This window comes from Theobroma umbraticum, unplaced genomic scaffold (genome assembly GCF_002168275.2).
Source record: "Theobroma umbraticum cultivar Fairchild unplaced genomic scaffold, ASM216827v3 scaffold_20.0, whole genome shotgun sequence".
In the NCBI taxonomy this organism is placed as follows: Eukaryota; Viridiplantae; Streptophyta; class Magnoliopsida; order Malvales; family Malvaceae; genus Theobroma; species Theobroma umbraticum.
In genome coordinates this window covers 2254232-2265634 of record NW_018397266.1, presented here as the reverse complement: position 1 = coordinate 2265634, position 11403 = coordinate 2254232, and the positions used below count along the sequence as shown (strand labels likewise).

The window sequence follows — 11403 nt, the reverse complement described above, 5'->3', positions numbered from 1 at the left end:
ACATATTTTAAATACATTTAATTAATTGTGTTATCGTATTTAAATATGTATAAATAACACATTTGTCAACCCATTAATATTAGTAATGAAATACTATTTTAGTCTTATTTAAATAATTTTTTAAATTTGACAAAGATAATAAGGTAATAATACTAGACTCTAATTGTTTTGTTCCTTTCTTTTCATTTGGACTCTTCATATTGGATCTATTCCAAAAGAAATGTTATTAGTATTTTAAGGTTGGATATTAATTATGAATTTTATTAGAATGATAATGAATGTTATGGATGTTAAGATTTATGTTGAATTTTATTATATTAGATGTTATTATTATTTTGTTATAATTATTTTTATAATTATTGATTGTAAATTTAAATAAAAATTATATTTAAATATAAATATTTTAATTTAATCAAGTTAAAAAAATTAATTGTCTAATTGTATTTAGTAATTATATAGTATCATATAAAATAAAGTTGACACTTGTTTTCTGTTACATAATTATTAAATATATTTATATATTTTATATTTTAATATAAATAATTATTTGTGACGTGTTTATATTTATTTATTTAATTTAACATGACAAAGAAATGAAACATGGATTGGCGGTATAATTGTACAAAGAGTCTAATGGATGCTTGCTTGCTTCTGTGGCTGATAGAAGAATAGCTTCCCAACCAATCAGTTTAATCATCTTCCAAAATTCATGTATTGTAGCTGATTTTTTAATTTTTTGTTGGGTGAAAGACTAAAGAATTTGTTAAATTTGAGATGTGTAGCTTTCAAAATGGAGTTTAACTCCCAAAGCAACAGCCAACCAGTCCTTTATGTCACTGTCAGCTCTTCCCCATATCTCTGGCTACACAGCCTAACTCACCTGCTTTTCTTCCATTTTGTCAAAACTCAAACCCAACCCATCTCTCTCTCTGTCTCTCTCTCTTGCATCTAACGTGTCAAAACGAGTAGGGCAACCTCTTTTGATAACTGGGTCAAAACTCTTTCTTCTTTTTTTATCTCAGGTTTTTGTTCAGAAACACTCTCTAACAAGCCAAAAGTAGCTTCCTTTTGCGCTAACATGGAGAAAAGCCAAGAACTTGCACTGACCCAGATGAGGAAATCAGTTGAGAAACTTGGGTTTTCAACAGAGGTAGCTAACTAATTCCTTTTGTGACAGAAATGCAATTTTTATTATACTTGAATTTCAATTCATTTTTTCTTTAATATGTTTTTGAACCTTTTTTTTTTTTGGTGTGGTAGAAATATGGGGATCCAACGCTCATGAGGTTCTTGATTGCAAGATCAATGGACACACAAAAGGCTGCAAAGATGTTTGTCCGGTGGCTCGAATGGAGGTCTTCTATGGTTCCAAACGGGTTCATTGCAGAAGCTGAAGTGCCTGATCAATTGGAAGCCAGAAAGATTTTTTTGCAAGACTCATCAAAGACAGGATATCCAGTGTTAATTGTCAAAGCATGCAAGCACTTTCCTCCAAAGGATCTTATCCAGTTCAAAAGTAATTAGTTAGCTCATTAATTCCACTCTTCTTTATCATGGTTGATCAATTTGCTTATAATTTACTTTAATTTTTTGTTATCCATAAGGGATAAATATTTGCTATAATTCATACATATTGATGGAGTTATGATTAGGTTTGCCTCAAATTTGATCTGTTCCAATTTGTGAAATGATGTCTTTGATCAGGATTGTCCATATGAAATGGATCACTAGAATTGTAGGGGTCATGACAAAAAAGTTTTATCATAAGGGCGAAACATAATGGGGAAGCTAAATAAAACTGGGTTCCAAAAGGTTTTAAATCCTGTTTATTATATTAGGTAACTCACACATGTCCTTGCAGAAATTAAACTTGTGGCCTTTCAAGTTTAAGGTATTCTATATTTGCAAGTAAACTTTATAAATAATTAATCTTAATTAGAAATACTATAATGAAGCTTATGTATGATTCTATTCATATGTTATGTTTGTCTTTTGTACCAAGCAAGACTCCTATCATTTTTTATGTTCAAAATTCAATTCTTTAGATATTTTTTATAGTTTAAAGTAGTGATTTTTGAGACCTATTTGTTAGAAAAGGGTTTTGACTTTTGACAATAGATTTGAGCATACTCCAGTGACTTTATTCTGAGTAATGACTTGAGAATTGACACAAAATCTGGAATTTTAGGTCCAAAGTCAACAACCTTTAAATTAAATGGTTGAGTAACATCTCACTGCATAAATAGATTGGTGTTCAATCCTTAAGGAATAGGAGATTTATAAAAGTTATACATCTGGTTCTGCCACTGCCCACTGATGGGTGAGTAACTGAGTATGACAGCTTCTGGATGGTATCATGCAGCTGCTGTTGTACGCATGACTTCATAAGATGATATGCTAATTTCATATATGTTTTACTGTGCCCTTCTTTGGTAATTGGGAGTGGAAATCTGATACTGACTTCATCTGATGTACTAAGCCTGCATTGCACTGTAACTTGCATTATCCTGCTGCCAATGACTATTAGTACCAAAATGGTAGAATTATTTGAAATTGATTATCTCTCATTACATATTCTTAAAAGTGGCCAGCTTGTGAAATTTGATTAATTTTGTTTATCTCTTGATGCAGAGTTTGTGATTTATATCTTAGACAAAACCTTAGCAAGGTATCATTCTGATTTACAAATGATGATTGTTGTGGGAGGTTGTTTTGGAATACAAGCTCCAAGGCTCATATTTTCATATACATGATGCTGGTTATTTCATTGCTTCTCCCTTTATTATTTTATTTTTTGACTTGGTGAGTTGTGCCTATTTCAGCTCTGTCAAAGGAAGAGAACTAGGAAATGAAAAGTTGATTGGCATTCTTGATTTTCAACAAATTACGTACAAAAATGTTGATGCGCGTGGATTAATAACTGGATTTCAGTTCTTACAGGTAAGCCTATGTTTTCGGAATATGTTCAGAAGAACAATATTTTATGTGGCTTATATAAGAAAACAAAAACCAGGATAGGGCATGGGAAAAAAGAAATGATAGCTCTGTGATTTTGCTGAAAATATTTTGGATGTCTTTAATGGTAACTTATATAATGGTATGAAGAGTTTTGTTGTTCACACATGGCATCCCTTAATTCATATAAAGGTAAAAAGTGAGAGAATATGGGTACATGTCGTAAAAAATGCAGAAACCACCCTCAGAGTAGAGTTGGCTCCGTTGAAAACTGATTCCACCTCCCATAGATTTATTATATTTTGGTAAGAGACAAAAATAACTCTCAGGCTGTGAGGCATACCATATTGGCCTGCTGAGATCATTCAAATGCTGGAAGTTATAACTCTGTCCAGCTCTCCACTTTCTCAACCCTGCTTTGGAATGTTTGTTAATGGTTCTTGTTTTTCTCCCTTCAAAATAAACAGGTAAACCAATTTTTTGTACCATACTTTTGTCATAGATTTTCTTTTCCCCAATTCTTTTATCCAAATTATTCATATGGATGCAAAGCTGAGGTTGTTAATTCTTTCTGTCACTTGAACTTGCTAGTTCTAATATCACTTACCATACAAAGAAGCTAAATGTTCCATGTGGGCTACAGAATAACAGGGGTATATTCTTAAAAAATTGAGTAAAGTTCTGAACACTTTTTTCTGGTATCCTGAATTCTTGTTAACTTTCTTGGGCCTACTAACGTTTTGTATCTGTGTGGAATAAAATCCTAGTAAGCAGAACCCTACTTAATGACATAGTAATGCTTGACATATGTCTTCTGGTTGATTTAGTGTACAATCTGATTATGAGGTCATCTTTTATAAACTGTTTATAGCATTCTTTAAAATTAAAAATCGGGCCATTTTGTCTCCCAAGTATTCACTAGATTCTTATCCTGCCTGTCAATTTGTCTGTCTAACCTGCTTGTTGGTTTTTGCTAATATATTTCCCAATGAAACTAGGCTATTTTCCATGTCTAATTAAGGAAATAGATAATATGGGAAGAACTGTACTTAACTCTCCTAAATCCCAACAGATAATAAGTTGAATTTAACTCTAAGTTCTGTTTCATAAACTCGATACCTTTTCTTCACTGGTACTTATTTAGTCTTAATCCTCACTTCATGCAGGCATATTTCCCAGAGCGCTTAGCAAAGTTGTACATTTTACATATGCCACGTTTTTTTGTTAGTGTTTGGAGGATGGTTTCTCGCTTCATTGAGAAGGCAACACTGGAAAAGGTAGTTACTACTTTTTCTTAAATGGTGGTGTTTAGAATCTTAGCAGAAGTGTAACTCTTTAGATATGTAATAAACTCACTGGCCCCTATGATTTTTATACTTAATGGTGGTGGATATATGTCGGCAACATGGATTTAGTGCATCTTCGTAGCCGAAAAATAGGGATCAATATGCCTGACTGCCCTGCTGTGTCTATGCCTCATATCACTTGTAGATTTATGCTATTAAAGGAGTTTCTGGTTGTAAAGTTAATTGGAGCGTGTTTAGTGAACCGGAATATTATGTTATGTGATAACCGATTTGGCTTGTTTTGCAACAATGAATGCAGATTGTGATTGTGACCAATGAAGATGAGAAGAAATGCTTTATAGATGAGGTAGGTGAAGAAGCCGTGCCAGTCGAGTATGGTGGTAGAGCAAAGCTGACAGCTATTCAAGATGTAGTAGTGCTGCCATTGGAAGGTTGATCCCACCATAAGTTCTAGGTAGCCACTATTGCTAATCCTTGGAGTATTCAACGTGACTAATATTAGTCAACACTGCAGCAAATTGAAGGGTTAAAATTAAACCCTCAAAAGGATCAATGCAGCTGCCATTAATCCCCCTAATACAAATATTAAGTCTGATTGATAGTTCCAACATGAAGTTGGCTTCAATGGAGTATCTTATCATCATCTTGAATTGCTACAAATTTGAAAATAACCTTCTCAACACCTTCTTCAATGGCAATATCATCTCATTAAATAAATGACTTGCGTGCCTCATATATATATATATATATATATATATATATATATATCTTATTATACATTTCGATCTGCCTAAAAGATTGATATTGCCTTGTTCTATTTCAGATTTTGTATGTATAGTGTTTGGATAAGAATTGCAGATATAAAGTGCTCTTCTAAAAGGCTTAAAAAGACCAGATAGCCACATACATAAGGTATCAAGACAACCTATACTCAAGTTTATGAGCTATAGCCTAGTCTCTTATATCCCTTAAGACCACTATATAGTTCATCTTAAGGCTGTTGTAACTCCAAATGCTATTGTGGGGTGGCTAACCACACCATCACCAACATTTGGCTCTGCAATTGGCCAAGCAAAACATGTCTTGGAAAGCAAAAGAGGCTGGAAAGAGGGAAAATAGAAAATAGGGCATAGTTCAATAGAGTATAAATCAAAAAGGGTAGACAATAATAAAACCTATGCCAATGCATAAAAGAATTATGCTTGAAAAAGAGGAAGAGGAATACAAATCAGCATCATAGTGTTAGTTGACAAGAGTGTTTGTCCCTCCGTTAAAACAGCATGAGACTAAGAATAAGAGTGAGCATATGAAGGCTCTTAAAACACCTAATGTACAATTTGGTCCCATGGATAAAACCTAAAAAAAAAAATTGTACAATTTAACATTCTAATAAAATGAAAAAATAATTTTAAAAAATGATGCAACGAATAGTAAGAAATTAAAAAATTATTTATCTCTAATTATTCGGAAAATTTTAAATAAGATTTTTACTTTTTTATTAAATTTAATTTAATTTTTATATTTTTATTTTTGATTAAATAAGTTTGATAGTTAAAATACCATTTAACTTTCTATGTCAAACTAAATAATGACATAACATATTAATATAGCATAATAACTTAATTAAATTTTTATTTTAAAAATATAATAAATAATAATATGACATAACACGTGGATATAATATCAAGTTCAGTTAGTTAATTTTTAAAGTTTTTATTTGAAAAATATAAAAATTTAATAGAATGGAATATAAAAATAAAAATTTTTTAAAATAATTTAAAATTTTTTAAAAGGATTATACAATTTTTTATACAAGAAAAAGCACTAATAAGATTTTTCAAACAAATTGGTAAGATTTTTATTAAAAATAAAATAATAATAAATTTTACCTAAACTTTTCCCATCTGAATTAAGTCTATAATAACTGTTAAATAAGTAGTAAATAATTACAGGAAAAAAGATAAAACAAATATCAAATTGAAGTCAATGAATTATTTATATATTTAAAAAGAAAAAGGTCGCACTCATTTTTGTTTACGTTCTTCCAATTAATTAATCAAACACAGCGGACGCCAGGACTCGTAGTAACACGAAAGCCCTCGGCTCTATCCTTTCGAAAGTCGTAACGAAGAAGAGAAAATAAACTACCGGTGTCGCCGGCGACGAAATCACCGCCGTCGCAAAATTTGCACATTCCATCTTCCGCCTCAACCACCGTGAGAATACCGTTTCTCCTTTCCCTCGATTTTAATTCTTAGGCTTCAGATCTTTTACCTTTTGTTTCTTGTTTGTAGGTTACCCTAACTTTTTTCGATTCTATTTAATTTATGTTCGCTAAAGTTTTAATTCGTTTTAAAGATCTTCTTTTTTTTAAAAATTTATTTTCTAAGGTATGATCTATCGTATCGTTTTTAGTTGTGATATTATTATTATTATTATTGTTATTATTATTATTATTTCTGTTAATGCCACCATGTATTTTCAGTTACGCATTTTTCTTCTTCTTTTCTTACCTTTATTTTTAATTATAAATTTAGGTAAGCATATAATGTTCCTTAGAACTTTCTAGGAAGTTTTTGATGAATTTGGGGAAACAATGGCAAGCCATTCAGGAAGAGGAGTCCCTTCAAATGGTTCTGTTTATGTTTGTAATCTACCTCAGGGAACCGATGAAACTATGTTAGCTGAATATTTCGGGACCATTGGCTTGCTAAAGGTATAATCTTCTAATTTAAAAACAATGATACGCAGCTGCATGTGTTATATATCTTATTATTGTGTTTTTGCTGATTTTTTTAGAAAGATAAGCGAACTGGTCGACCTAAGATATGGTTATACAGAGACAAGGCAACAAATGAGCCCAAAGGAGATGCTACTGTTACTTATGAGGATCCCCATGCTGCATTGGCTGCTGTTGAATGGTTTAACAACAAGGATTTCCATGGAAGCACAATTGGGGTTTTTATAGCAGAGAGTAAGAATAGTAATGCTGGTGGAGATCCTCCAACTGTGGCTGGTGATGGTGGCGGATTGGAGGAAGATGCGGCTAGGGACATGAATGGGGGTGGTGGAAGGGGTAGAGGTCGGGGTGATGCTTCGGGAAAAACATGGCAACAGGAGGGAGACTGGCTCTGTCCAAATACAAGGTCTGTGATGTGATATTGGTGAGCAGCTTCTTCTTGCTCTTTTATAACCTTTTCTTTTAAATTGTCTTTAACTCTGATCCTTATGTAGATGCTTCCTCATTTTATATTTTTGGTTGCAGTTGTTCCAATGTAAATTTCGCCTTCCGTGGTGTGTGCAACCGTTGCGGAAGTGCTCGACCTGCAGGTGCATCTGGTGGTGGTGGAGGGGCTGGCGGTCATGGGAAGGGTCGTGGTGCCCATGACTCTGGAAGTCATGGCCGAGGAGCAGTGGGTGCTACTGGTGGACTTTTTGGCCCAAATGATTGGCCTTGTCCTATGTATGACTTCTAATGCTTAAGTGAGATGTTTTATTTTATTCTGGTCCTTGTCTGATCTTAGGCATAGATTTTCAGTTCTCTATTCTTGCTAAGCTCTTCACAATCGTGTTTAATCTCTAAAATCCTAAGTTTTGTCAAGCCTTGCAGTGCATAAAACCAAGTAGGCGGATTTGTGATTTATGACTTCTGCTTTAACTGAGGTTTGGCATTAGTGTTTGAGGCATGCATGTCCTGCCCTTTCTTTGTGCATCTCGACATGTGCATGTCTTTTCATTATATCTCTGTTAAGATGCAGTTTTGTTTACTTTTTCAGAGATTTTGAATAGGAATCTTTGATTGCACATGGCAAGTCAAGGTTTTCTTTTTCTTTTTCTCTTCTTTTGTACAAGGCAGAGAATTATGGCTTGAACTTAAGATCTCTAGCCTAATAACATCCCTCCCTTACCACTTGAGCTAGGTCCACTTGATAAGTCTCTAATAATTTGCTGGTCTATTTAAATTGGTTCCATTACCTTGACTATTACCTTGACTATTCAACTTGTGTCCTAACCACTGGGAGTAGTTTGTGTGGTGTCTTCCACTTTGTAACGCTTATACTGTGCAAATGTTTGGAAATGAGCATGTTTTCGATACTTGAATGAAAACCTTTCCTAAATGCAGCATTATTCATGCCAGGTCTTTCAACTTTTGTTTTATAGGTGTGGCAACATCAACTGGGCTAAGCGTACGAAATGCAATATATGCAACACCAATAAACCTGGTCACAATGAGGGTGGTGTGAGGTGATAACTATTTGACATGTGTTTTCTTAGATGCAAATAAAATCTTTGAGATATTTTCATTGAAAAATTGAATATTTATCTTTGTGTAGTTCATTTACTTTTCTATGTTGTTTTCTGTTGTTGTATCGTTTGCTTCATTTCATTCTTATTACTAGAATATCCTTGAGGTTATTTTCACCTGTAATTTATATATGTATAAATAATTTTTTTCATGTAATCCTGTGAGTGCTTCTGTTTTCTCTGATTAACCTTTTGGGTTTTGGATGGGCATTTCTTGCACCTCTTTTAATTTCTCTCTCGTTCTCTCTCTCCAAAATATAATTTCTGTTTATGGCGTTTTAGTTGTTATAAAGAAAGCTCTGAACCATGTTTCATTAACAGTATAGATATTATTTGGGTTACTATTGCCAATCAAGCATGACAGAATTTCCTTCTGATATCCACCTTCCCCAATTCAAATAAACTTGCTGAAATGTGGTTTTGCTTTCTTTGAAATGCATTATACCTTTGCTTACTTATCATTTTCTTTAAAAAACGAAAATCAACTTGTTCTGTGCTCCCTTTACTGGAAGGAGGTGGAAAATAAAAGCAAATTCCATTACACAAGTTAATTCTTGTATTTGCCTGTGTTTTATCTCCTTCATATTTAGCAAATTTTATTTGTGATAAAGGATGCAATGGTCTGAAAAACTAACTAGTCTTTTTCTTTTTTTTTCATTTTAAGCATCTCACTAAAAAACCTTTATGCGGAGAATAAATGTTATCTTTTTTTTATTTTTGTTTGCTGTTACCAATGTGATCTACATCTACTTATGCTCCTTGTTGGAGTATTCAGGCTGTGTTTACCGCAAACTACTTTCAGTACTTTCTTCCTATGTCAAATGTCTTGGGGACTCTGGTTTCACTCATTTCTGTTAAATATGTTTCTCAGTTAGTTTGATTCTGTTTTGGGCTCCGTGTAAATGGAAAATGTGATGATAGTTAGGGCTCAATATGCTGGGTTAAATGCTATTTCTAATGGCTTGATTGAGTTTTATTAGTACAATTGGTATGTAACACTCTTAAAGTTCATTCCATCATCTTCCCCTAGCTACCCATTTCCATCATTTGAACTTATTAGAATATATAGTTCTACCGGCTACCTATGATCAAGATGTGGAGCAAGAAGACTCTGTGTATGCCCTGTCATGACTATTAGATTTAGGGTATTTGTTCTTGAAGAAAATATGAGTTTCCATGAATTCATAAATTTTATGACATACACATTCATTTCAATGGAGTGCAAACTAAAAAGAAAAGTAGTTTTCCTCTTATGACCTGAATTGCATCTATTCTTAAACACAGTCCATTCTAATCCTTGTTAACAGTATTTACCTAATTCTATCTGGTGTTCTGAAGTGAGCAGTGTTACTGCATATGCATTCTTGTCCTGTGCTGCCACGGCATTCTATGCTATAGTTAATTGATTTTATCAAGCATTATATTCATTTTCTTATCTACATTCTTTTCTTATCATTTCATTTCCTCCACCCCATTGATTTGACTCATTTAATGGGCTTTTTGTAAGTGGAGTGAATTGCTACCAAGTTATTTATGTCATTATGCCAAATTACCGCAGTTCTACCAAGCTTTTGCCCCCTTTGGTCCTTTGAGTGTATTTCTATGTGCAAAACTTCTTGCATTTGCTTTAAACCTGTTCTTAACAGAGGAGGACGTGGTGGTGGTTACAAGGAACTTGATGAAGAAGAGATAGAGGAAACAAGGCGACGTCGACGTGAGGCAGAAGAAGTAAACTATATCTTCACTATCATTACTTGAAGCTTAATTTATTATGCATCTTAATGTGATGGCAATTATGATCCAATTTCAGGATGATGGTGAGATGTATGATGAGTTTGGCAATCTCAAGAAAAAATTCCGAGCCAAAACACAACAAGCTGAAGCTGGACGAGGGCTACCAGGTTCGGGCCGTGCTGGCTGGGAGGTTGAGGAACTAGGTATTGGGATCATTACTTTGATAACTGGTTCATATTAGGATATGGTATTTTAAGATACTGATTGTCATACATGTGAAGGCTATTAAAATCTATGTTGCTCTGACTCTTCATTTTCCCTGAAGCACCCATGTTCAACACATATCCAACAGACATGGGTATGAAGGTCTGGCCCTCCAAATATATGGAAAAACTTAGAAAAAAATTGAATGTACCTGTATCCAACACTCATCTTCGAGTCCTTGTAATATAGATTACAACAAATAGACAATGTGAAAGAAACCTTCTACTTAGGCTTTGCTAGCGCCAGATCAGTTTGACTAGTGATTTGTGGTACTAAAATAGATGTAGGAGGTAACCACATCTCATAACATCTTTATATCAGACAGATACTCATCTTAAACTTCCATATAGGTATAGAATACTTAAAACATCTAAATTTTCAAGGGAAAAAAATTTCAACTTAAGATGTGCCACTAAAACTTACCTATTGTTATATGCATATCAGATGCTGTAGGGCTGTGCCTATTTATGTTTGTTTTGTCTATGGGTAATTTAAAAGGATGAAATGAAAGTAAGAATTCAGAATTTTATTTCCTTTTTTTTTGTAGCAAACCATATCAAACCTAATTTTGCTTTAGTTTGGCTGTAAAATGTAAACAATTTTGGAAAACAAAAAATAGAAAAAATGTTTTTTTCTAAAAAATTTTATTTTTGAAATGAAAAACCTAAAAAATTGGAAAAAAATAAAAAAATATACATGTTTTTTTCCTAAAAATTATTTATTTTTAGACATTAAAAAACTGGATAACGAAAAAAAAATCAGGAGACCAAAAAATGTTTGGGGAGAAAGAAAGAGGGGAATCAGGGAGAGAGAGAGAGAGAGAGAGAGAGAGAGAGAG

General features: G+C 33.1%; 2 protein-coding genes across 4 annotated transcripts; both read left to right on the top strand.

The window, feature by feature from the left end:
- The first annotated feature begins 807 nt into the window (after nt 1-807).
- LOC110423336 (Sec14p-like phosphatidylinositol transfer family protein) lies at nt 808-5027 on the top strand. Its single transcript, XM_021437547.2, has 6 exons — nt 808-1150; nt 1261-1516; nt 2632-2668; nt 2823-2940; nt 4122-4232; nt 4561-5027. The coding sequence occupies exons 1-6, from the start codon at nt 1079-1081 to the stop codon at nt 4696-4698; spliced, it is 732 nt and encodes a 243-aa protein (XP_021293222.1). The 5' UTR covers nt 808-1078; the 3' UTR covers nt 4699-5027.
- A 1255-nt stretch (nt 5028-6282) lies between these two features.
- Nucleotides 6283-11381, top strand: TAF15 (TBP-associated factor 15). 3 transcript variants are annotated; one of them, XM_021437566.2, is made up of 7 exons: nt 6283-6478; nt 6822-6978; nt 7062-7408; nt 7528-7725; nt 8424-8507; nt 10214-10295; nt 10378-11381. In XM_021437566.2, exons 2-7 carry the CDS (start codon nt 6859-6861, stop codon nt 10540-10542), a joined length of 996 nt encoding a protein of 331 aa, XP_021293241.1. In that variant the 5' UTR covers nt 6283-6478; nt 6822-6858; the 3' UTR covers nt 10543-11381. The 3 variants fall into 3 exon arrangements, with proteins under 3 accessions (XP_021293241.1, XP_021293240.1, XP_021293239.1); XM_021437565.2 differs by having other exon boundaries at nt 6284-6478; nt 6832-6978; nt 10378-11380; XM_021437564.2 differs by having other exon boundaries at nt 6284-6478; nt 6800-6978; nt 10378-11380.
- The last annotated feature ends 22 nt before the right edge of the window (nt 11382-11403 follow it).

Coding starts and splice junctions, on each gene's coding strand:
- LOC110423336 (XM_021437547.2), top strand. CDS start 1,079: ATGGAGAAAAGCCAAGAACTTGCACTGACCCAGATGAGGAAATCAGTT. Junction 2,941..4,121: donor CTGGATTTCAGTTCTTACAG/GTAAGCCTATGT, acceptor CACTTCATGCAG/GCATATTTCCCAGAGCGCTT. Junction 4,233..4,560: donor AGAAGGCAACACTGGAAAAG/GTAGTTACTACT, acceptor CAATGAATGCAG/ATTGTGATTGTGACCAATGA.
- TAF15 (XM_021437566.2), top strand. CDS start 6,859: ATGGCAAGCCATTCAGGAAGAGGAGTCCCTTCAAATGGTTCTGTTTAT. Junction 6,979..7,061: donor GGACCATTGGCTTGCTAAAG/GTATAATCTTCT, acceptor TGATTTTTTTAG/AAAGATAAGCGAACTGGTCG. Junction 10,296..10,377: donor GTCGACGTGAGGCAGAAGAA/GTAAACTATATC, acceptor ATCCAATTTCAG/GATGATGGTGAGATGTATGA.